The sequence below is a fragment of the Podarcis cretensis genome (assembly GCF_951804945.1).
Source record: "Podarcis cretensis genome assembly, chromosome: Z".
In the NCBI taxonomy this organism is placed as follows: Eukaryota; Metazoa; Chordata; class Lepidosauria; order Squamata; family Lacertidae; genus Podarcis; species Podarcis cretensis.
The window spans coordinates 1,275,088-1,300,430 of record NC_137184.1 but is presented as its reverse complement, the minus strand read 5'-3'; the positions used below and the strand labels follow the sequence as shown (position 1 = coordinate 1,300,430).

Sequence of the window (25,343 nt, the reverse complement as noted above, 5' to 3'; positions counted from 1 at the left end):
ACATAAAATTACAATATAAAAAACACAAAAGACAGAAATCCTCCTCCCCCCCCCCCCAATCTGGCTGGGTTTTTCGAGCCACTCTGGGCGGCTTCAAGCAAAATACAGTGGTACCTTGATTTTAGAACAGCTTAGTTTATGAACAACTTGGAAATAGAACAATACAAACCCGGAAGTAGATGTTCCGGTTTGTGAACTTCGCCTTGGAAGCTGAACATGTACAGCTTCCTGTTGAATGTGTTCCATTTGTAAATTGAGTCTCCTGCTGCTAACCAGAGGCTTCCTGTTGAGTTTGTTGGCTGTTGAGTCCTGAGCACCCATGCAACACAGGGGTGATATTTGGAGCCTTTGTTTTTGCTATTTTTTGCGTTTTTGTTTGTGTGGCTTTTTCATTTTTATGACTGTGACTTGTTCTTCGTTTTATGGGACTGACTTGTGACTGTGGCTTGTGACTTTGTTTTTGTGACTGTGCGGAACCCAGTTCAGCTACTGATTGATTGATTGATTGTGTGACTGCAGAAATGGATAAAAGCTCCTGTCTTATTTATTTTATAGTACAGTACTTTGATTATTGCTTTCGTGTTATGGATCAGTGGTTTCGTTAGGTAGTAAAATTCATGTTAAATTGCTGTTTTAGGGGTGGTTTTTAAAAGTCTGGAATGGATTAATCCATTTTACATTACTTTATATGGGAAAGCACGCCTTGGTTTTAGAGCACTTTGGTTTTGGAACAGAATTCCCGAACGGATTAAGTTTGGGAACCAAGGTACCACTGTATAAAAACATAATAAAACATCAAACATTAAAAACTCCTTTCAAATGTCTTCTAAAAGTTTTGTTGTTGTTTATCTGTTTGACATCCACAGGGAGGGGGTCCACTGCCGAGAAGGCCCTCTGCCTGGTTCCCTGTAGCTCTCGCAGTGAGGGATGAATAAATAAAAATAAGAACAAAAACAAACCAAAAATCCTCCCTCCCACAACACATTTAAAAGGGCATCGAATGTCAATCAGCCAAAGGCCTTATTAAAGAGGAATGTTTTTGTCTGGTGCCTAAAGGTGTATACTGAATCTTCCAGCCAAACCTCCCTGGGGAGAGCATTCCATAAATGGGGGGCCACGGCAGAAAAGGCCCATTCTTGTGTTGCTGCCCACCCCGGCCTTGTGGCTATGTTTTCAATCAAACAAAAGCCAGCAGTTTCTGTACACGCCCTGAGCGCTTCTTCTCTCCCACCATCCATGCAAGCAAGAGGTTGCATTCTAGCCAAGGAAAGGGAGGAGGGCATGGAGCTGGGCCAGTGAGGGGTGTGGGCTGCAGCAAGTCCCAAGGGCTACTTTGGGCTTATTGGTCTGAAGTTCCTCTGATATAGATGAAGATGCCAGTAATCTAACCTGGGACTTTTTGCATGGAGTTCATTATTCCAGGGAGCTGCATTCCATCTCTGGCATGAGGATGAAGGGTGCCATTTCTCTTTTAGCAACCAGAATGGCGGGGGCAACTTGGGAATGTTCTTTATTAAAAACCCATGTGGAGGTTGGGAAAGTGAAGTGGGTGACATCAGCTCTGTCTTGGTTTCAGCACTGTAACTGAAGATAAGGAAAGGCCTTGTGGGTTGCCTTGCTCTCCCCTCTCTGCCCCCTTGGAAGATCTGTGTCAGTGCCTTGTGCTGAAATGATGACGTGTGCCAACCTCTGCCCCAGTTCCTGCTTCAGTGGCCATTTCTTAAGGTTTAGGGCAGTAGTGGGGAAGTTGTGGGCCCTTCAGATGTTCACCAGCCCCACTCAGCATGGTCCAGTGGGAAAGGATGATGGGAGTGGTGAGCCAACATCTGGAGGGCCATCGGTTTTCCACCCCTGATTTGTGGCATTTTGCTGTATTTTTAAACCACATAAAATAATAGAAAATATCTGAACAGTTTACAGTCAAAATACGCCAACAATAAAAAGGAAATAGTATTTAATGTAATTATTTTAACTTGGATAAAAACATGCTGTTTGCTGCTTTGGGGGCCTTTTTGGCTGAAAAAGTGGTGTATAAATAAACTGTAGCGATAAGTGGTAACTTGGCTCAGCAGCATCTTGAGGTGTGCGGGTTCTTAACACTGTGTAGCTGTGCAGCTGAATTTAAGAACATCTCAAGGCATGACTTTCTAGGAGCAGCTTAGTAATAAACAAACTTATTTTATTTGTTTTTCAGGTACTTGTAATACAAGCCCACCCATGAGTCAAGCTTCCTTTTTTTAAAGTCATGGATGACAAGGCCTCTGTTGGAAAAATCAGTGTGTCTTCAGACTCGGTATCCACTCTTAACAGCGAAGATTTTGTCTTGATTTCCAGGCAAGGGGATGAAACACCATCCACCAATAATGGTAGTGATGATGAAAAGACAGGCCTGAAGGTAAGAGCCTGTAGTTCAAGTCTGATCAGACAGAGATGGGAGTTCAGTATTGGGGGGATGGGGGAAGAAGGGAAGGTATATCTGCACAGCACGGTCACTCTGTTCCATTTGTCAGCAGTTATTTGCTGGAACTGGCTTCTGCAATCCCAAATTAAATCGTTTTTTTAATCTGAAGCATTTTTACACCGCTCTTCAACTGAAAAGGGCTCGCAGGGTGGCTTGCAAAGATCAGTGATAAGACAAGTCTTTGCCTTCAGACTTGCAGTATAAAAGGCATGATACAAAATGAAAAACATTTGGGAAGGAGGAGGAGGAAAGCAAACCTGGGCATTAGGTGGGTGCTAAGTACTTTGTAACTAAGATCTATTGCCAGGCTGGATAGCTTTTCAGTCAAAGTGCTGCATTCCCTTGTGGGCACGGTGGTGATGGGCAGAACAAAAACCAGACACTGCCAGACGTCAGTATGTTATATTCCACCCATTCAGAAACCAGAGGTTTGTTTGTGCGCACGTACCCTCTCACACCATATCACTCCATCTAGGCAAGCAAGAGAGATTATCACAGCTGAAGCACACATTCCAGCCAGATGAAAGCATTTGAGTAAGGCCAGTGAGGAGTGCAGCCTGGGAATGAAGTATGGCCTGCTCACGTGAATCAGTTCCTCTTTTGGTATAGGTACCTGGAATGGCTCTCTCTAGAGCAGTGTTTCCCAACCTTGGGCCTCCAGCTGTTTTTGAACTACAACTCCCATCATCCCTGACTAGCAAGACCAGTGGCAAGGGATGATGGGAATTGTAGTCCAAAAACAGCTGGAGGCCCAAGGTTGGGAGACACTGCTCTAGAGCACTGCTTCTGCCCTCACCCCGGTTTAAATTACATGGCTTGGCTGCTGCTTCTGACCATATTCTTTAACTGTGCACTGAACCAAACCAGGGAAGGGGTTGGGGAGTGTTGTCCCAGTGCCACAGATCATGAGTGTCCAGAATTCTTCTGTGTTGTTGTTCCAGTATTTGAACTGTGATTATTAAATGTTTGGTTGATTACGTGGTGTGGCTGATAAAGCCAAGCTTGCAGCCCGCCTGATTTAGTGCAGACTGTTTCAATGTGATGTGGTTTGTTGGGAACCCTGGCAACATTGAGCTTGGTGCAAGACACTGAATGATTTCCTCCAGCCCAGTGCCTGGATGCTTCCTGTTTCTCCAATTAGTTTACATCTGCTCCAGAGTCTAAAGAATAGGCTTCTTCCCAAAGGCATTGTGTTCCCTGTTTAAAAAGTGGGGGCCTGGCCCAGCTCTGCTCTTGAGCAGGCTTTTGAAAAACAATTCGAGGTCACAGTAATTACCAAACGGAATTATCTAATCTGGAACTCCACACTGTGTTACATTGGAGTGTTTATCACTGGCCAAGGTTAGATACAGTGCTTAATGACTTGGATGGCTTTGAACCTTATCTTGCTTCTTGTCTTGGCTGTGTTATTTGAGTGAGTTTGTTGTGTTTGAGTGATTGCTGTCTGGATGCTTAAGGGAAGCAGGGCAGCCTCAGATGAGTCCTGGGGGAAGCCCAAGCCACGTGGAGCCTGTTAGGTTTCCTCTTATAGTTTTGGCCTCTTTTACTTCACTGAAGAAGTGCATAACTGTGCATGGAAAGAAGGCTCTACATTCTGGGCAGAGAGAAAACATGCCCTGGAATACAGAGTGTGAGTGTTGAAAAATAGTGATGTGGGTTTTCTGGGGCGGGGGTTGGATTGTATGCAGGGGGAGGGGGAATCTGTGCAAATTAGGTTAATTTGCATTGGAAAATTGTCAACTTGCCTTGGAAGACTTTCTGATGCCTACAATGCTGTAGTTTAGCATATTTATTTCACTTGTATTTAGCAAATGAGTATCCTGTGGTATTTTTTGTCCCAATACACCATAAATATTTGACCTGAAATGCTTTGAAACTTCTAAGCATGCCTAATACAGCGGTACCTCGGGTTAAGTACTTAATTCGTTCCGGAGGTCCGTACTTAACCTGAAACTGTTCTTAACCTGAAGCACCACTTTAGTTAATGGGACCTCCTGCTGCCGCCGTGCTGCCGGAGCACGATTTCTGTTCTCATCCTGAAGCAAAGTTCTTAACCTGAAGCACTATTTCTGGGTTAGTGGAGTCTGTAACCTGAAGCGTATGTAACCTGAAGTGTATGTAACCTGAGGTACCACTGTATTGGGTTTTCAGTTGGCATCCATTCATTCTTCTCAATGAACTTATGAAATATAAAATTTACCAGTGGCTTTTTTGGTGTACGTGTAAACAAATTTACTGCCGTCTCACCATTGGGAATGCTGTTGAACAAGGCTAGAGCTCTGATCATAAATGCTAGCATTGCCTTGAATGCCGCTCTTGACACTCACTTCCTATTGCCATGCCTCTTCCAAGGGAGTAATTATTACAGGGCGAGATTGGTTTTTCTTTTTTATCTTCTTAAAGTTGTAGGGCCTGGAAAGAGCTTGCAATGCTCAAGCACAGCTAGAAATCCTAGGGCACATCCATGGCATGAGCTTACACTGGTTCCACGGTTGTGGCTTCTCACTGGGAGGATGGGGAAGTTGCATTGCTGGAATGGGAGAAGTGATGGGCTACCACAGAGGAAGGATGAGACCTATGGTAAACAGTGTCAAAGCTGTGAATATTAATTATTGACCACTATTACAGGGGCTAGCAGTTCGAAAGCACCTCCGGGTGCAAGTAGATAAATAGGGACCGCTTACCAGCGGGAAGGTAAACGGCGTTTCCGTGTGCAGCTCTGGCTCGCCAGAGCAGCGATGTCACGCTGGCCACGTGACCCGGAAGTGTCTCCGGACAGCGCTGGCCCCTGGCCTCTTAAGTGAGATGGGCGCACAATCCCAGAGTCTGTCAAGACTGGCCCGTACGGGCAGGGGTACCTTTACCTTTACCTATTACAGGGGCTGAGCCCCATTTTTGTTTGTGGTGCCCAGTTAAGAATTGCTATTAAAAATGTGTTATTAACAAGGTGCCACTGATATGAACTATGTATTAGTTCATGTATTTCGAAAATATAAATGGAAAGGGTGACTGAATTATGTTGTGGCATCTGTAACCTAGGTTTCAGGAGACATCTGGTGAATATCTTATGTACCTGAGTTTCTAACACTGACAGCAGCTCTCCCCACATGTGATTCCTGGCAGCCAGTATTCAGAATCACATGGCCTCCTCCTTTAGTTTACTTGAGTGTGTGTTTGCACATGTTGGGGGCTGGGGGACCATTGCTCAGTCCCTGACAGCATCTCTGGTTAGAAGGGTTAGGATCTGCCTCGGACCCTTGAGAGACCCTGCCTCTCACAATACTTTACAAGGTGATCAAGTAGTTGGTTTCTGTATAATGAAGAAGAGAAGAAGAGTTTGGATATCCCACCTTTCACTCCCCTTCAGGAGTTTCAAAGCGGCTAACATTCTCCTTTCCCTCCCCCCCCCACAACAAACACTCTGTGGGGTGAGGGGGGCTGAGAGACTTCAGAGAAGTGTGACTGGCCCAAGGTCACCCAGCAGCTGCATGTGGAGGAGCGGGGAAGCGAACCCGGTTCCCCAGATTACGAGACTACCGCTCTGAACCACTACACCACACTGGCTCTCGACTTCCTACATGGCTCTCAGCTTCCTACATTATGTGAGCAGTGATCGGGCTAAGAGGTGTCCGATTGAGCGCGCACATCTTTTAACAGGCATTGTTCTGGGAGAGTCACTTCTGTGCTTGCTTTTGCCCCTCATTTGCCTACACATTTTGAGGGGGGGGGTGCTAATCAGAGGTTGAAGTGAGTTGAAAGACTTGACAGCACCCGGCAAAATAAGGGCCTCTTGCCAACATGCTTTGATCCTGGCACCAGTTGCTGGAAACCACAGGAGGGAAGAGTGCTTTTGTGCTTGAATCCTGCTTGCTGGTTTCCCACAAGCATCTGGTTGGCTACTGTGAGAACAGGATGCTGGACTAAAAGGGCCATTGACCTCTTCCAGCAGGGCTCTTATGCTCTTGCGTTACCAGCAGTCCAGCTTTTCATACCAAAGTGGGTTGCAAGAGTACTTCAACCCTGAACCGACAGGCTGCACACATGTGAGTTTTGCAACTGGAGCAGGTCCAGTAGCGACCACATGGAGATCTTTGGATGCCAGGTTGGCAGCTGATATCTCCATCTGGCTAGCCTCTCCAGCTTTCTTAAGCAGGTAAGCAGAAGAGCTTATTTATTGCATTTATATCCCACCATATTCTGCAAGGAGTACATGGTTCACCCCCTCGTCAGTTAATTCGTACAACAACCCTGTGAGGTGGGTTTAGAGGCTGTGACTAGCCCAAGGTCATGACTTGAGTGGGGATTTGATCTCCCAGGTCCTAGTCCGACACTCGATAACCACTACACCATGGTGGCTTCCAAGAGTACTTCTGCTAAGGGGCAGCTATATAGATTAAGTAGGTCAATAACTATGGAGAAAACAAAATGTCGCTTAGAGAAGGATCCAGTGTGGATAAAAATCAATTATTTTTTTAAGGAAAAATAAATCAGATTTTTTTATTTAAATCAGATTTTAAAAATAAAATGCTTTTGGAGGAAAAATATTTTTAAAGATAGTTTTCTATTTAAGTTACATTACAGTCCAAAGGCTATTCATCAGGAAATAAGGATTTGTTTAAGTTTCTCATGTGTGCTGAAACTAAGTTTTTTTAATTAAAAAGAATTGTTTAACCACATCAGTTAACAAAGATGGATATGTATGCTTTAATGTTACAGTATTGTCTTAGTTAAATAAATGTTTTAAATTGTTATTAAGGAAGTGATTATTTTTCTCATTCCAATAAAGTACAGCGGAAAGGATGTCCAAATGTAAACAGTTAACTTATTAAACCTCACTATAATTCCATAATTATCTGTCTATGTATTTCTAATAGTATAACCAAATCAGTAATTTTTGATATAACTGTAAAAACTGCTCTGAACACTTTTTATTCCAAAAATGAAACCGTCATCTGGTTGTAAATATTAAGATTATACTAGCAAGAAGGAGTCTTTCTGTAAAAAAATGATTTAAAACAAGTCTTACTGACTAGTGATTTAAATCATGATTTAAATAAATTTAATTTAAATCTAATCCACCCTGGAAGGATCCAAAATATTTTCCTTGAAGCTTGAATTTGTTTTATACTGGATTGTTTTATTTGATGTTTTAATATGTTGTAAACCACTTTCAGATTATTTCTTTAAAATATAAAGTGGTATATAAATGAAATGAATAATAATAATAACAATAACAATAAATTTCACAGTTTAAAAAAGGTACCTAGACATTCTGCTGTGGTGACCGTAACTTAGGTTCAAGGTGCCATTTGGCAATTAGCTTATATATCTGAGTTTCTAACTCTGGCTGCATATTGCCTTGTTGCATGTGGGGCTGGGGCAGAGGAAGCGAAGCCACCCCACCAACCCTTGTGCTGCCTTCCTAAAGCTGGATAAGCAAGGCTCTGGGCTTTGGGAAAGATGTATTAGGCTCTGGCAGGGTCCTAGAGCTCTCCCATCTTCTTCCCAAAGCTGGGAAAGCACTAACTTTGCTTTGGAAAGAAGACGAGAGGCCTTTAAGACCCTGCCAGAGGTCTTCTCTCACACCTCACACCTTCTCAAGGCCCAGTGACTTGCTTGGATGTGAGGGTCACATGTTGCTTAGGGCCACCCAAAAGGTCCTGAGTTAGAGGGAAGCAAGTTTGTTACCTATGGTGGGCCAAATTCCGCTTCATCATTGGCAGCCAAAGACCCGAGAACGGGGCTGCAGTCACCTACAGTGTACATAGCAATGACTAACAACTTAGTTCCTGTAATGTTAATGGGTGATGATGAACCTGCTGGCTGGCATGCTGACACATTCCTTGCTGCCCAATGTCTACTTGTATCCCTTCATATATTATGCTGGGATGGGGAACCTCCAGCCTTCCAGCTGTTGCTGGACAGAACGCCCAACATCCTTGACTATTGGCCATGCTGGCTGGGGTTGAAGGCCCAATAATATCTGGGCAGCCCCAGGTTTCTTACACCTGTATTATAACATATGGTGGATCAATTAAGTTCTACTATATTTGTTTCTCTTGTTCTGGAAACCAGCAAGTCTCTCCAGCTGAAATGCCCCCTTTGCATATGGTCTTTTATGCAGTTAAGGTAAAGGTAAAGGTACCCCTGCCCGTACGGGCCAGTCTTGCCAGACTCTGGGGTTGGTGCGCCCATCTCACTCAAGAGGCCAGGGGCCAGCGCTGTCCGGAGACACTTCCGGGTCACGTGGCCATCGCGACATCGCTGCTCTGGCGAACCAGAGCCGCACACGGAAACGCCGTTTACCTTCCCGCTAGTAAGCGGTCCCTATTTATCTACTTGCACCCGGGGGTGCTTTCGAACTGCTAGGTTGGCAGGCGCTGGGACCAAACGACGGGCGCGCACCCCGCCGCAGGGATTCGAACCACCGACCTTTCGATCAGCAAGCCCTAGGCACTGAGGCTTTTACCCACAGCGCCACCTGCGTCCCTTCACCTGCGTATTTAACTACGCAGTTAAATATCCTCAAAGATCTCCTCTCCCTCCTTTTGGATTTTGACTTTTTAAGGGCAGATTATTTGTGGATGCCTCTTCATTCTGTCTGCTGGAGTCTTCTCTGTGCACAGAAACCTAGGCAATAGCCTTCTACTACGCTTAAAAGAAATGTCAAATTGCTTCAGACTGAGTCAGACCATGGGCGTTGGTCAGCATTGTCTACTCAAGGGGTGGGGAACCTTAGCCCCAGGGCAGAATCCAGTCCTGCGTTTCCGGCTGCCAGGACCGTCTTCACAGTTTCCACAGACCATGCCCCTTACTAGCCTTGCTCTGTATCCTCCTTGGGCTCTTTTGCCTGGCTGGAATTGGCTTTTGAACTGTGATGAAGCCTCTAGCTTGCCTGGATGGAGAGGTGTGTGCAAATCCCTAGCTGCTGCTGCATGGTTGGAATGTAGCCTACATTTCAAAGGCAAGAGTCACATACATTGCTCTGCCTACGTTTGATTCTGGCTCCCAGAAGGTTCCCTATAAATGAAATGCAGCCCTTGGGCTGAAAAGGATTCTGTACCCCTCATCTCCCCTGTCCACAGTTTCCAGGATCTTGGGCAAAGGTCTGTCCTCTCCACCTGCTTTCTGATTATCTTAACTGGTGATGCCAGGGACTCACAATGGCACCCTCTTTGGTACACAAAGCGACTGCTCTGCCTCTGAGCCTACAGCTTTTCTCCAAAGGCTTGTTCTCTTCTTATGCAAATTACAGGGCAAAGCTACCTGCTGTCTAATTTAGCTCAACAGGCTTAACCAGATTTCAGGCCATCTTGGTCTGTCCTTGTACCGATACATGAAAGACTTCCTTCCAAGTGGAGATGGTAATGTTCCATGTGGCTATGGTCTCGGTCGCATTGAATCTGTGAGCCAGGATTGGCTAGCTTTGTGGCTCTGGAGGTTGCCTCCTGTCCTGGAGATGGAAGTGAATGTGACTAGGTGGCATCTCCACACCTACCATTTCAGTAGTTTACTCCCACGTTGACAGGGCAGGAAAACTCCTGTTTTGTGTACTGTTTGCACTTCCACTTCACAGGAGGCTTAAGTGACTGGTGTTCTTTGTTGGAAGGAAGCAGCCAGCAGGTAAGTGAGGTGGAGAGTAGATGGAGGGGGATGCTTTTAAAAGGTGGCTGTACCCAGTTATTTCTCCTGGGGAAGATGGGAGTGCTTGCATTCTGAATCATTTCCTTCAACTTCTCATTTGAACATCTTGGAGGAAGCAGCCATAAGATGTGTCTGGCCACAAACTACCTCTGGCCAAGTGTCAGCTCTGTGACTCTCCCCTTTCAGTTTTCAGTGGGAGCCAGCTGGCTGGAAAGTGGCCAAGGGACGCAGGGGGAGAGGGGTGTTTGTGGCCAGGCAGTGGTGGAGAACCGTGGCACAGGATGGGAGGGAGAAGTGGGGGCTCAGATGGGCTCAGAGGCAGGCTGGTTTTGGCATGGTAGTGTAGTAGCTAGGGTGTCAGACTAGAACCTTGAAGACCAGATTTGAATCCCAAGTCAGTCATGAAGCTCACTGGGTGACCTTGGGCCTGTCAGTGCTTCTCAGCCTAAGCTATTTCACTGTGAGCAATAAATAAGGAGAGGGAGAACCATGTGAGCCACCTTGAGCTCCATGGAGAAAATGCTGGGGTTATAAATGCAGTCAGTAGTGCCAAAGGAGCCACATGGTCCCTGTCTGTGAGGGAGAAGCGGGAGCAAGGTGCCGCATACCATACAGCTTTGGCTTTAGTGCTTAATAGTAATCAACATTTTCACCCCAGTCTTCCTCCAATGGAATCAGTGACATGGTGCCTCTTTTTACCCTCACAACTACCCTGTGAAGCAAGTCAGACTTGAGAGGCATTGACTAGCTGAAGGTCACCCAGCATGTTTGACCAGAGGCTTGGGCCCTGCCTCTAGGTCTGAAAGGCTAAACACTAGCAGTGCTGCCTTATGCAGCAGGCTGTGGGAAGACTTCTGAGTGGGCGCCTCTTTGCATTCTTTCTCCTTAGTAGATACTATATTATTCCATTGTTTTGACACAAATGCGTTTGGGATGGTCAGATGTTACTTGATCTAGGTGTAACTTCACAGGCTGGGACTTGTCAGCAGGCAGGCATTTTAGTTAAATTGGTAAATGTGGAAGGATTAGGTGGGGAATAGAAAGCCATGGTAGAAATAGGTATGGTGCTGACCACAAGGGCAGCCCTGGCAGCTTGGGTGCCTGGGAGAAGTTGCCTTCATCTATGAGTTGTGAAGGTGCTGCAGCCTCTTCCCAGTCTGCTTTAACCACTGTGGAATGCTCAGCCACGCTGTTCCCAGCTCCTTGCTGTCATTAATGCCCATCGGAATTCCACTACTGTTGTTGCTCTTGATTCTGTGTCTCTACTGTGCAGTTTACACATTCAGAAGTCTGTAGGGCTGCTCCTGTGCTTTTGTGCTGGAGAGAGCAGTGCAACATTTTCTTGGCCAAACCTGTTGCATCTCCATAAGGCCGGGATCTTAGTAGGCTTATGTATTGTTTTCATGAACATTGCAGGTACCCAATGAAACCTTAAAGTGATATCTGTGTCTCTTGAGAGAGTTGAGAAAATGCAAAGTTATTTGAACTGCTTTTAACCTCTCTTTATCCTCCTGTAGTGAATGTGTGTCTGGTCTCAGTCAAGCCCCCATCTCTCCTCTTTTGGCTGACCCTTTGCCACTTGCTTTCGCAGATTATAGGGAATGGGAGTGAGCAGCAACTGCAGAAAGAGCTTGAAGACGTCCTAATGGATCCCCCCATGGAAGACCAATCAAATGACCGAGAACACGAGGAGGAGGACAGCCATCACGATGGAGGAGAGGGAGATGAGCCAGTCCTCCTTGAGGCTTCCGCCTCCTCCACAATTAACCCTGTGTCTGTGGCGGGACCCCAGAAACCTGATATGAGCTTGCCAGTGAAGCCAGCGCAGGGAGGTGAGAGAAATTTGGGGCAGGTGGGTGGGAAATGAGAGGGTGCAACCGGGTCATGAGAAGCCTCTGAAAGAGAGAGAAGGAAGCACAGATGCAGAGCAAATCTGGGGTGAGTTTCTGAAAGTCATTTCTTAAAATACTCATATTGTGCCTTCCTGTCAAAATGACACTCAAGGCAGCTAATGAACAATTAGCTTGGGCAATAATGGAGAAAGCCAGCAGAAACACTCAAGGCAGCTGACAAATGTCAAGGGACAGCAGCTGGTCAACTAACTTCATGCAAAGGCCTTCTCTTTTGTATCTACCCTCTGAGGTTCAGATGGTGAAGGCAAGGGACATGGGGGACTTTTCAGTGGCATCCACAATACAGAATTCCCTGCTCTGTAAGAGACTTGACTACTTCATAGGGAGTGTTTTACAAGGCAGGTCAAAATGGCCTTGTTCAAGCCTGTCTTTTATGAAACTGGGACCGGTGACTCTTCCTGGTCCTCCCTGGTATTGTTCGTTACTTGGTTCTGATATTTTGGTTAGATATTTTGGTTGGGAGCTGCCCTAGGGGGTAGGCTTAAAGGATGGAAAGTGCAGAATATAAATGTGTTACTAAGTCTTAACCTGCACAGCAGTAATGCCTAGGAACTTGACGATCTTGTTGAGGTTGAACCCTGCCAGATAAAGCCTTTTGCACTTCTATGGTGCTTTCTTGGAGAGGAGCAGCCTTTGTGTATCCTGAGCAGAGACAGGCCAGGGGGCTTCATTGTCCTTCCTAGCTGTTCTCTTCAGAACTGGTTTTTCCAAACATGGCTGGTCTCTCACAACCATTCCCTAAAGGGTGGGTTGCTTTTTCAGGGGGAAGGGGCCAATTTCAATCATTGATATCACTAAAGTTTCCCATTGGCACCCCTGCTTAATGGTGCAGATCCAAACTCTGCAAATCAGATAGGGTGCAAATAGTCATATCTGAGAGTCAGATTGGTTACACAGGAGAGACTCATTTTAACTTAATGTGAGTGGGAGAGGATACTGATCCAATTTAGCAATTCGATACACAGATTAACGGACTCCGCTTTTCTGCTGTTTTGTAGATTCCGAGGAGTCGAGTCCTTTTACGCCAGTTGCTGATGAGGACAGTGTTGTCTTCAGCAAGCTCACTTACTTGGGCTGTGCCTCGGTCAATGCTCCCAGGAGCGAGGTGGAGGCCCTGAGGATGATGTCCATCTTGCGAAGCCAGTGTGAGATTTCCGTGGACGTGACTCTTTCGGTTCCTAATGTGTCGGAGGGAACTGTGAGGTACTTTCCCACCTGTGGTGTGGCATTGTGGGAGGCTCTGTAGGTCCACCTGTCGTTGGCAGTGGTGTTTTTTAGGACCTGCTTTTGTATACTGTGGCAATAGTTTCTAAGTTGCTTCATGGTTACTATGGGGAAACACCAAGACAGTCTTCTTTGATAAACTGGTTGTAAATTGTGGCTGCTTATTTTCTTTTTTAAAAGTTTCATTTATTTCTATGCTGTTTGTCCACAGTGCTAAAGCAGTTTATCAAAGTACAAAACTTTGGGGGGGACGGGGGACACACAACTTGCTATGGAACATGTCAGAGCATTCAAATAAGACAAAAAACATTTCAGGAAGTGTAGGATAAATGCCAGTACAGCAATCCCACAACTTACGCAGGGGTTACATTCTTGAGGTTGTGCCCAAAGCCAAAATTACGTATAGTCAAAACACTTCAAGGTGAAATGGTGGGTGGGATTGCAAACATCTTTCCCCCCAGTACCCAGCCCCTTTTTAATTTTTATAAATTATTTTCTGAAGCTTGTAAAGCTGAATGTACACAAGTTAAATGTGCGAACGTTGCGGGCTTACTGTATTGCAAAGAAATGAATCTAGATACAAGTACAGTGCAAAATCTTAAGTCAATGAGCAAAATAAATAATAAAGCCAACCCGTACTGTAAGTAAGTGTGCGGTCTTGCTTCCCTCCACGGTGACTGCAGCAGCCTGACTTAGATGAAGTTCATTTGGGCTAGGGATCTTCTCACCGGGCTAGATGGTTCACTGCCAACTCTCTGGTCCCCATAGACATTTGCCAGCAGCAAAAAGGCGGGTGGGTGGTGGGGACGTCAGTGAAGGGAAGTTCGCTCCTTCAGCCTCCCAGGTGTTCTGGTGGCCAGTGCTGACTTTTCTGTGCTAGCACTGATTTTATTATTTTTCAGATAACAGGCGTTAAAACTCAAACACGAAATCTATAAAAGGGAGAATGGAGGCATAATTATTGTCTAGTCTGCTCCTGCAACTTCTGATTTATGTGGATGGAAGATTTTAATGTCAGCAAAAGAATAGAACTCTTTTAAAATTATCTGTAATGTCCAGTGGAAGGAGTTCAGTGTAGCACTATGGCAGTTATTCCAACAGAGCAAGCAATTCAGCTTACCCCATGCTGTTCTGAGGGTTCTTCTACCCCCGAAGCCAACTGGGTGTGGGAGGAAAGATAGGGAAAGTCATGTTGCCTTAGTGGAAGTCTTTGCTAGTGGGAGTGAGGGCCTAATGATGTCCAATCTGCCCTCCAATCAGTGAACCTGGCATTTACAAATATAATACTCTTGGGATGGTACAGAGTGATTCAAGAGAGTCGGGAATAAATTCATATTTTCAAAGCCATCCCATAGATCATGATGGGCGTCAAGTATGAACAGTCCTCCATCAGGGAAACATGTTTCTTTGAAAACCACCTTTGCTTCCTTTAAGGAGAGCTGTAAAAGCATTCAGTAAGAAAGAAAGCAGAAACACAGAAGGTGCACTTCTGAATATGAGCTAAGTTGCTCAATTTAGATCCTTTTTTAGCCTATTAGAAAATATTTTGCTCACTTAAATTGACCAGTTAATTAGATAAAGATTGGATCTATCATTAAACTACTTGCAGCTTGTCTGTCTTCAAGGTGAAGCATTTGCAGCTCACACCTTCATTTCCCCCTTTTGCTCTGCAGGCTGCTAGAACCCCCAACAAACACCGAAATAGCCAACTATCCCATTTACAAGATCCTGTTCTGTGTGCGGGGACACGACGGGACTCCAGAAAGCGACTGCTTCGCTTTCACTGAAAGCCATTACAACTCGGAGCTCTTCAGAATTCATGTCTTCCGGTGTGAAATCCAAGAAGCTGTAAGTTCAGCATCTGCTTTGCCTTTGTTGATGCTCCTGCCTTGCATGTGGAAGATCACAGGCTTTGTCCCTGGCATCTCCAGAGAGATCCTGTACTAGAAACCCTGGAGAGTTGCTGCCAATCAGTGTGGACAATACTGAGCTGGAAGGATCAGTGGTCTGACTCAGTATTAAGGCAGCTAGGTGTATTTCATTTATTAATTAAATTTATGTCCTCCTCTTCCTGCCAAAGAAGGAATCTCCTTCCTATAATGTCAGTACCTTCTTAGTGATCCTTGGTAACCCTGATGATGCAGATCTTCTGCTTCCAGCCATTTATTTGTGCTGACAGTTTAGCATCATACTATGCTTCAGTTATTCTGGGCTGGGCTCATTAAACTCTGACTGTGATCAGGTCTTTATTTTCTGCGTTGATAACGAGCAGTGTTGCTGAGAAGGATTTCAAGATATGCACTTGCAAGATGGAATAATTTGTTAGATTTTGGCACAAATTTCTGATTTGGCTCATAGTCACAGACTTGGGCTGCAGCCTTGTGTACTGAAAGTAATTGCACTGAATTGCACTGTTAAAGGAAGCCATGGCAGAGGTGTTCCATTCAGGCACCAAATTCAAAGAGTGAGGCGGAGCAACTGAAGGGAGTTTGGAGAATCCTAATGAAAGTGGAAAAGCATATCCTATCAAAATAAACAGAGTGGGTGTAATGTAACCTGGTGTGCTCCAGAGGTTCTGGACTACAATTTCTGCCATGCCTGGCCATTAACCTCTGCTAGGTGGAGCTGGTGGAGTTGTAGTCCAAAGCCTCTGGAAGGCACCAGGTTGGGGAAAACTACATTAGAGTGTCTCACCAGCCCTGTGTTGAAACCCTCATTAACTTCAAAAGTGCACTGGATAGCTGCTAAGCCAGTCACGAACTCACTCCACCCTCAGAAATAACAAAAGAGCTGTTTCCCTAACTCTGCTCCCCAGTGGGAATCCCAGCTGCTGACTTTCTTTCTCTCTGGCTCTTCGTGTCCACAGGTGAGTCGGATCCTGTACAGTTTTGCCACCGCCTTCCGCCGCTCTGCCAAACAAACCCCGCTTGCTGCTCCTTCTGCTCCGCAGACACCAGACAGTGACATATTTACTTTCTCTGTTTCTCTGGAAATAAAAGAAGATGATGGGAAAGGATATTTCAGGTTGGTTTCCCCACTTCCTCTCCAGAACCCTTTTTAACATGAAATATGGTCCAAGTTATTTTTAGCTGGATTTTGAAATGCTTTTTAAAGAATTGTTTTATGTTGCTTGAAATGGTCTTTATGTGGATGTAGTCTGATTTTATTGTGTTAACCTTTTAAAAATGGTATATTTTATTTTTTATGAATGATGCAGGGGGTGTGGCTAATGAGGGGTCAGTAAACGGGAAGCTAAAATGGGTGATAGCTGACTAAGTCATTCCCAGAGTAGACCCATTGAAATAAATATGGACTCCGTTGGCTACTACCCAATAAAAATGGAGTAAATGTGAAGTACCTTGTCTGAAATCAGGTATGGGAATTTTATATGCTGTTTTCTTCTGGTGTGGACTTTGTTCAGTAGTGGCCCTTTTTGTTAAGAAGGGAAGAGCCACCATGCAGCTGGATCAGGGGGGGCTGGATCCTGGCCCTGACAAGGCAACACTCAGAAGTTCAGGACCCCTCCCAGGAGAAGGAGCAGGACAGCCCGACAAAGGCACCAGGGCTAGCCAACCATATTTTTAAAGTGAAGTAATATACCTTGGGGACGCAGGTGGCGCTGTGGGTTAAAGCCTCAGCGCCTAGGACTTGCCGATCGAAAGGTCGGCGGTTCGAATCCCTGCGGCGGGGTGCGCTCCCGCTGCTCGGTCCCAGCGCCTGCCAACCTAGCAGTTCGAAAGCACCTCCAGGTGCAAGTAGATAAATAGGGACCGCTTACCAGCGGGAAGGTAAACGGCGTTTCCGTGTGCGGCTCTGGCTCGCCAGAGCAGCGATGTCACGCTGGCCACGTGACCCGGAAGTGTCTCCGGACAGCGCTGGCCCCTGGCCTCTTGAGTGAGATGGGCGCACAACCCCAGAGTCTGTCAAGACTGGCCCGTACGGGCAGGGGTACCTTTACCTTTACCTTTAATATACCTTACTGCCTAAACAGGAGGGCCTCCTAAGACCACAACGGGGAGCTGTGCCCCTCCAGGTCTCCCTTGAGACCATAAGAAGAGCCTTGTTGTTGTTCCGCCTGGCCTTTGGCTTGGAGCCAATTTGATTCCCTCCCTCCCTCTCTTTTTTTCCCTTTTCCTTCTCCTCCTGCAATGAGGCTACATTTTAATATTTTAATGTTCCATTATTTTAATGTTGTATTTAATTTTTGTTTTTAAGTTGTAATCATTTATCTTGTTTTTATTATTGCTTGTAAGCCGCTCTGAGCCCGGCCTTGGCTGGGGAGAGTGGGGTATAAATAAAAAATTATTATTATTGTTGGAAGGGGAAATATAAAAATAAGAGAGAAGTGCTAGATAGAATCTTAGATAGAAATGCTAAGATTAAAGTAAATATATATGGAAGTCAGGAAGAGGGGCGGGAGGAGGTCGATGCTCTGGTAAGAGCAAGGTTTGAGTTTATTGATGTTTCGTATGGATATTGTGATTACAAAAATTGAAAATGTAATAAAAATTATTTTAATTTTTTTTTTTTTAAAAAGCGGAAGAGCCTTGTTGTATCAGGCCAGTGGCCCATCTCGTCCAGCCTCCTTCCCTCAAAGCGGGTTTTTTTGTGTGCGTAAGGGGTTTTTTTCCCATTGGATACATGCTGGAGATATTGGTCTCTTGACTTTGTTGCATTTGAGCGCCCATTGCCAAGCCCAGAAAACTGAAGACCTGTATCCTTAGCATGCTGTATCTAGTGACCACCTTTTTTTCCTTCTGATATGCACTGCCTTTGGAGTCATAGAGCTGTGAGGCCACCTGCTGTCCGTTCTTGCCATAGCAGCTCTACATGTGTCAGACTGGTGGCTGAGTAAAAAAAAATTGCCTTTTAAAAATCTTGGTGCCTCTTTTAAAAGAGAGTGCTGTGCGTATTGTTGATAGGAACGTACATTCTAGTACATCTTAGGTTTATTTTTTTTTAAAAAAACCAGTCTTCAATTATCACCTCAGCTAAATCTTAGATCTTCTGACCCCGTTCTCGGGCTTCCAGTTCCTTATGTTTTCATTCCTCTACACTCTACTGTTTGTTCTCCAATATTGGTTGGAACACTTATGTCCTACCATCCTTCCATACCCTGCCACAATCAGACTCTAAAAAGCCTTTTCAAGCCTAATTGTTGTTGTGGGGGGTGTGTGTGTGTGTGTCCTGGAGATTAATTCTTGCCTCCCAAGCTGCAGTTTTCCATTAAGACTACCCACCACCCTCAATATGCTTGAAAGAAACTATAAGCATTGATTCCCCCCTCCCCCCCCCCGCCTTATTTCAGGTGTGGGATGGGGAGCAAGAGAGAGGTGTGTGAGATTGCAAATGTTGGTGATTCCTGTTTTAGGGCATGCTGTTGTCCTTGTCGAATCACCAACTCTCTTAGATTTCTGGACTCTGGATTTTCTGTGAAAACTGTCACTTGCCTACTGATTCTGTTCTCAAATGTGTGACTACAAATAAGAGGACCGTGTGAACATTTCCCTTTTTGACCACAGTGCTGTCCCCAAAGACAAGGACCGGCAGTGCTTTAAACTGCGCCAAGGCATCGACAAGAAGATCGTCATTTACGTACAACAGACAACCAACAAAGAACTGGCAATTGAAAGGTAACTTTGTGTCTATTTCCTCTGAAGAGCTTTGGTGGGCATGCAGGAAGGGGCATCTTTGGTGGTGGCCCCACACCCATGGAATTCTCCCCCAAGTAAGATCAGACAGGCCCCCTCCCTGCTGCCCCCATCATTCAGCCCCCACACTGAGGTTCCCTCACCGCAAGAAGTTACAGGGAACCAGGCAGAAGGCCTTCTTGGTAGTGGTGCCCTCCCTGTGGAATGCCCTCCCATCAGATGTCAAGGAGATATAGAACTACACAACTTTTAGAAGACATCTGAAGGCAGCTCTGTATAAGGAAGTTTTTTAATGTTTGATGTTTTATTGCCTTCTTATGTCTGTTGGAAGCCACCCAGGGTGGTTGGGGCAACCCAGTCAGATAGGTGGGGTACAAATAATAAAGTTGTTGTTATGTGGAATGCTGAAATGCTGCTAACGTTTATTCTTACTGTGCTTGGTGGGTTGTAGGGGGTTTTGTGTGTGCTGGCATTTTTAAGGTTTGGAGCTGTGTTAAGTTTTGAATGGTGTCTTTTGTATTGTGTTCACCGCTTTGTGATGAGACTCTCTTGAAAAGCATGATAAAATCTATAAAATAAGTACTTGTAAAGTACTATTGAGCTGAAAATCTCCTCTAACCCTGCTGCCCATTTCCTCATTTCAGTTCTGCTCTAAGAGCTGATGGGGCAGTTGTTAAACAGTTTAGTACATACTGTGATTTTTCTCCACCAAAGTACCCCATAAAATCTGACTACCTTTTTCAGAACTACAGTTCCGCGTGGAAATGGTTGCTAGAGGTTGGCTTTTTTTCTTTTTAAATCACAGGTGTTTTGGGCTCCTCCTTAGCCCTGGGAAGGATGTGCAGAGTGGCAATATGCACCTGTTGGATCTGGTAAGGTGCCCTTCAGTTTCCAGAGATTTCCCCCTCAAATAGCCCCACTAAATGACATGATGCTTGTGTGTTTCCAGGTGATTTCAAGTGTATTTTGTGATGTGATCTAGCAGAGCCTATGGGCTTTGTTTTAACTCACCCTGTTCTGTGGTTTTAGGAGTCTATGGGCAAAAGTTCTGATGGGAAGTCCTATGTCATCACTGGGAGCTGGAACACAAAGTCTCCACACTTCCATAAACTGAATGAAGAAACACCGAAAGGTTTGTGATCAGTGACTTTTCTGTTTGGGTCAGATTGCTTGAGATGTGTAAGTTGTTTCCTGTATATTTTCCTAGATATGTGTGCAATGATCAGTGGGCTATCCCAGATAGTCGAATGTAGGGAATCTTTTTCCTATCGAGGACCTCATTCCGTCTGGGGTCGTCTGTTCAGAGCCACATACTGACAGTGGGTGGAGCCGGAGACTTAAGTGTTCTGGATAAACTAACCTTGAAATAAGACTGCCTTTTATCAGTTTTCACCATGGCTGTTTCACATTAGAGTTGCTAGTCCCCTGCAGGTCTAGGTGGGTGTAAGCTCCACTGAGTTGGATTGGAGTACACTCAAAGAAGCACACAGAGGATTTCTTGTTAGTACTATAGTGGACCAATACAATTACTGTTCTGCGAAGCAAGTGAAATTAATTCCTTTCTGACTTTAGTTAAAGCATCCTTGTGTGTTGTCATGCTTTTATAAAATCAGGAAGAATAGGAAGGAAGGAACTTGGATGGGATGGAAGAATGGGGTAACTTCAGAAGCATTTGAGGGCCACAAAAAAGTGAAATCCAGGAGGGCACCTGGTCCCAAGTCAGCAAGTTGCCAACCTGTTTTGTCAAGAGTGTTTTGTCAAGCTGAGATGGCGTTGAGTCAGGGTGCGTGTGTGTGGCATGGAGACGTAACTGATGTCTCTGTGTTCTAACCCTTCAAGCCAGACTCTGGAAGACAGTTCAGGTGGGAGCAAGGGCAGGAGGATAGCACCAAAACGATAGGACAGCCCACATAAGATGTGAAGCAGATGCTGGGAAATGTAATTCCCCTTGCTGGGAGATGACTTTGTTTCTGGACTCCATTTAAAATACTGGCTGTGAGCTACAACATTGCCTGGTTTATGGAGTGTGCCAGGTCCTCTGTCATGTGCTAGTTGAGGTGGGGGTGAGGAGCCTCCAGGCCGCAAGCCAATCTTGGCCCACCAAGATGAGGTTTGGCCTGCAAGACCTTTTCCTACAAACCACACCTACCTGTCCCTCAGCTGAAATGACTCATGATGGACAGGAAGGTGGGGTTCACTTCTGCTTTGGCTGTGCAGACAGGGACTTGCAGCCCAAAGTAGGATCTAGCCCTCCTACTCCTAGTTAGCTGAAGAGCAGGGGCTAAATCCTGCTCAGTTTTGGCTGCTCATGCTGGTTCTCTGCTGGGAACAGGCACACACAGTCAAGGTACTTTGATATTTTTTAATGAATATCAATTTAAAAATATTTTTTTATCAATAGATAAATAAGGCAAGCAAAAAGAAAGAAGCAGAAACAGTGCTGGAAAAATCCCTTCCATTGCCTTTGCTTGCCAAATGCTTTGCAAACTTCGCTCCCTGCCCCACTTTCAAGATTGAAGTGAGATAGGGGAGAGGCCTGAAAAAGCCTTTGCAAATTGTCTCCCTCTTCCCTTTTAAATTCCCAATCTCAGGGACTTTAAAGGGAAGAGAGAGGACGCTTACAGAAACCTTTAAAAGTCTCTTTCTATCCACTCCCCTTTCCTTGCAATCTCTGTCTGATCTTAAATGGGATGGAGAGACGTGCAAATGTTTTGAGATCACAGTAAAAGTGATTTTAACAGGTGGGGAAAATGTGAGGTATTTTATATGTAATAATAATAACAATAATTAATAATAATAATTTACTACAACAACAACTTTCAGCTACAGTGCTGTTCACCCTTAACCTGGGAATAACCCCACTTGGTCACCATGGTATGGATGTCCCTGGGGTTTGGCTACCTGTGCCTTGGACACACTGGCATGGTCGGTTTGGGCCACAGGCACAGGGCAAGGGCTGTGTTGAATGGCCTGAGGGGAAACACCAGCTTCCCTGCTTCCTCTCCTTAGACAAAGTGCTGTTCCTGACCACGGCTGTCGACTTGGTGATCACTGAGGTGCAGGAGCCTGTGCGGTTCCTCCTGGAGACCAAAGTCCGTGTGTGCCCTGCCAGCGAGAGGCTCTTCTGGCCTTTCAGCAAGCGGAGCTCCACAGAGAACTTCTTCCTGAAGCTGAAGCAGGTAACGCTTGTGGGTCCCATCCTTAGTGGTGTGGATATTGTGGGGCGGGCCCTTTCGTTCCTTCCCTAACTCTGTGGTCCTTTGAGTTATGTTCCTCTGGGACTCTGGTCTCGCATAGAGGAGAAAGCTAAACTTTTGGACCTGATGCCGTTTGAGGGCTTGAGTCCAGCCCTTGCGCAGGCAGTACTTCCCACCTATCGCTGGGAGGGTTGGGAGAGGCTGGGTTTATGCATCTTTTCCCTTCTTACACAGCAGCCCAGGGATGGGCAGAGTTGCTTCCTTCCTTGGAATGCTAAGTGGGGCTGCAAACTTCTCTGAGCTTCTTGGGTTGGTGGGTGTCCTGGTGTGTCAGTTCAAAGTTAAAAGTTCAAGTGATGGGAAATGACTTTCTGGAGATACTTGGCTAGCCAGTGTGCAGTGTCCATTGGAGCCTCTGTCTCTCTCTGCCCCTCTCCCCCTTCCCTCCCTCATAAACCCCAAGGATGACAGGGATCCCAGACAATAACCTACCTAACCTACCTCACAGGATTGCTTTGAGGATGAAATGGGGAGAAAGAGCACCATGTACGCCACCTTGAGCTCATTGGGGGGGAAGGGGGGATGTGAATCAAATAACTAGTACGGGTGGCATCTGATTGACACGCAACCCCTGACACACACATCCTTTTCAGCCCTGGAAAGGGGTGCGGAATGGGCTTACACACGACTGCTGACGCGCATAGTGACCTAGAATACAACCCCACACAAATGGGGAGTTGCTTGTAAATCAAAGGAAGATGATTGCAGCACATTTGAGGTTCCACTGGAGAAGTGGAACTTCATGCCTTGGCACGTTGGGCAGGGGTGTGTGGGAAGTCTTTGAGGTTATGTTCTCCTCTCTTGAAGGTGAAATGTGGAGAAGTTTGAACAATTGCTTCTCTTGGCTATAAATATTTCTCTGCCCTAAAAGCATAAGCCTTGTTAATTTAAGGAAGTTTATCTTACTGAGCTAATTCTGTTGGCTCTTGTCTCGCTCCACCCACTCTCATTGTGAGGCTTGTTATCTCCTTTGGTCTTGGCTTGTTCTCAGCCCCAATCTGACTCTTTACAAGGAGCAGGCTCATCTTGGGTGTTGTGGGCGGAGGGGCACTGCTTTGCTTTGGGGTATTTCTTTTGAAGAGGTGCTAAAGAGATTTTGCCTGATAAACCTCCAAAGAGAACCTGATTCTTACAGACATCTGAGCAGCCATGCTGCAAGTGGTTAAGGGTGTATGCTTATCTTTATTTACCATTGGTGTTGGAATTTTACCAGTGGCGGCAGCCTGGTGAAAAGAATAACTCACTTTTTCCAGAAAAAAATGAAGCCTGAGCTTAATTTCTGGAAATGGTTTCTGTTGGGGGGCGCCATCTTGGACCTGGTTGTAAGGCAGGAACTCTGAACAGTGAATCAGAAGTTGAAATGAAAATATTTTAATTTTATTTATTTATTATTACCTTTTTATCCCACCAAGGAGTTCAAAGGGGCATATATGTTTCTCTGCCTACTCATTTATCCTCACATCCAACCCTATAAGGTAGGTTAGGCTGAGAGACCTGGCTAGCTGAAGGTCAATCGCTGAGCTCTGTAGCTGAGTGAGGACTTGCACCCTCATCTCCCAGGTCCTGGTTCCAACACTTAAACGACAATAAGCATCTCAGCCTCCCCCAGAAGACCATAGGTCTTGTCTTGCTGCCTTATAGAAGGCAGTTGGAATCCCCCTTCCCCAAGCATTAAGGAGCTAGAACATAGTGGAATCTGTATCCAGGGCAGTTGTCTGAATTCCACATACCTCCCTCTTCTCCCTCTCCCTCATTCCTGCCCTCTAGCTCCTATGCATCAAGGCCTTCTGAGAGGAAGAGCAAAACTCTTTAACATAAAGTTTTGCCATTTTGGCTACAGAGCAAAGGACCTTTGGCAGATGTCTCTCTGGAATCCGGAAAGACTAACCAAAATTATTTTCTTTATCCCTCCTCTGTGGTTGTTGAATAGGAATAATTTCTTCCTCCTGTGCCTTCTCACAGATATATACAGAAAGTTGCTTGTGAGTCTCTCTAGGCATTTCTTGTCAAGCTCTTCCACAGTGCTGAAACCTAATCTGTCCTGTATCCTTCAGATAAAGCAGAAGGACCGGAAGAACAGCACAGACACACTCTATGAAGTCATATGCCTGGAGAGTGAGTCAGAAAGGGAGAGGAGAAAAACCACCGCGAGCCCAGTGCTCCGCCTGCCACAGTCCGGATCTCAGGGCTCCATGATCCCATCCCCACCAGAGGATGATGAAGAGGAAGGTAAGAAGGGACTAGCTGTGTCCCTCCAAAGCAGAGCAAGCAGATGGCTTTGTCAAGACTGCCTCTTGCTGTGAATCAGCTAAAGGTTTGCTGCAGAGAAGGTTACAAACGCGTTATGTGTTTGGGCTTGGACGATGTATTGATATATCACCCAGGACTGATTTGAGGGCCAGATCGCAATGGTGTCTTCACCTGGCAGTACATCATGGGTGGGGCTTGCTGTCTGGCACCTAACCTTCATTCTCCAGCTGCCTCCTTCCTCCCTGGGCCAGGTGCTAGTGGCAGCTGTTTCATCCCAGCACCTTGCAGGTCTGGGGTCGATGCTCCTTCCTATCAACATGGTGATGTATCACTATATCACGATGTTTAGCTGGTGATACATTGTGATGTTGAAAACCTGATATTGCACAGCCCTATACAGTCATACCTTGGGTTGAATGTGCTTCAGGATGAGCGCTTTTGGATTGCGCTCCGCGGTGACCCGGAAGTAACGGAGTGCGTTACTTCCGGGTTTCGCCGTTTGCGCATGCTCAAAATGACGTCACACGCATGCACGAAAGCGGCAAAAAGTGACCCGCGCATGCGCAGACGCGCCGTCGCATCTTACGTTCCATTCAGGATGTGAACGGGGCTCTGGAACGGATCCCGTTCGCATCCCGAGGTACCGCTGTATGTGTTTTTACTGAAGGCTTCAAAGCTGAAGGTAACTGCAGATACTACTACTGTTCTTCTACATCACCTTAGACAACCTGGGTGCCTTCCCTAGGCTTGGGGCTACTGCAACTTCAGTCTAAAACATCTGGAGGGCACCAGGTTGGGCAAGGCTGCATTCGGTTGACTTAATCTGCTTTTCCTTTTCCTCTACCATACTAGCATTCCCAGTGCTTTCATGAAGCCAAAAGTCGTATTTGGCAGATACCTATCTAGCTGTGATCCCTTCACTGCAGGAGGTTGGACTAGAGGA

The 25,343-nt window shown here is 45.8% G+C and overlaps 1 protein-coding gene across 2 annotated transcripts in view; it reads left to right on the top strand.

Moving 5' to 3' along the window:
- Positions 1-25,343, top strand: part of RABGAP1 (RAB GTPase activating protein 1) — a 95,992-nt gene that overhangs the window by 11,889 nt on the left and 58,760 nt on the right. Inside the window, exons 2-11 of one of the 2 annotated variants that reach the window (XM_079961990.1) lie at positions 2,195-2,395; positions 11,697-11,937; positions 13,017-13,221; positions 14,916-15,090; positions 16,109-16,266; positions 18,765-18,875; positions 19,699-19,765; positions 19,923-20,025; positions 21,903-22,072; positions 24,205-24,379. In XM_079961990.1, coding sequence (XP_079818116.1) covers positions 2,246-2,395; positions 11,697-11,937; positions 13,017-13,221; positions 14,916-15,090; positions 16,109-16,266; positions 18,765-18,875; positions 19,699-19,765; positions 19,923-20,025; positions 21,903-22,072; positions 24,205-24,379 — 1,555 coding nt within the window. In that variant the 5' untranslated portion in view covers positions 2,195-2,245. The remainder of the gene's footprint in view (positions 1-2,194; positions 2,396-11,696; positions 11,938-13,016; positions 13,222-14,915; positions 15,091-16,108; positions 16,267-18,764; positions 18,876-19,698; positions 19,766-19,922; positions 20,026-21,902; positions 22,073-24,204; positions 24,380-25,343) is intronic. The other variant, XM_079961991.1, reaches the window with a different exon arrangement.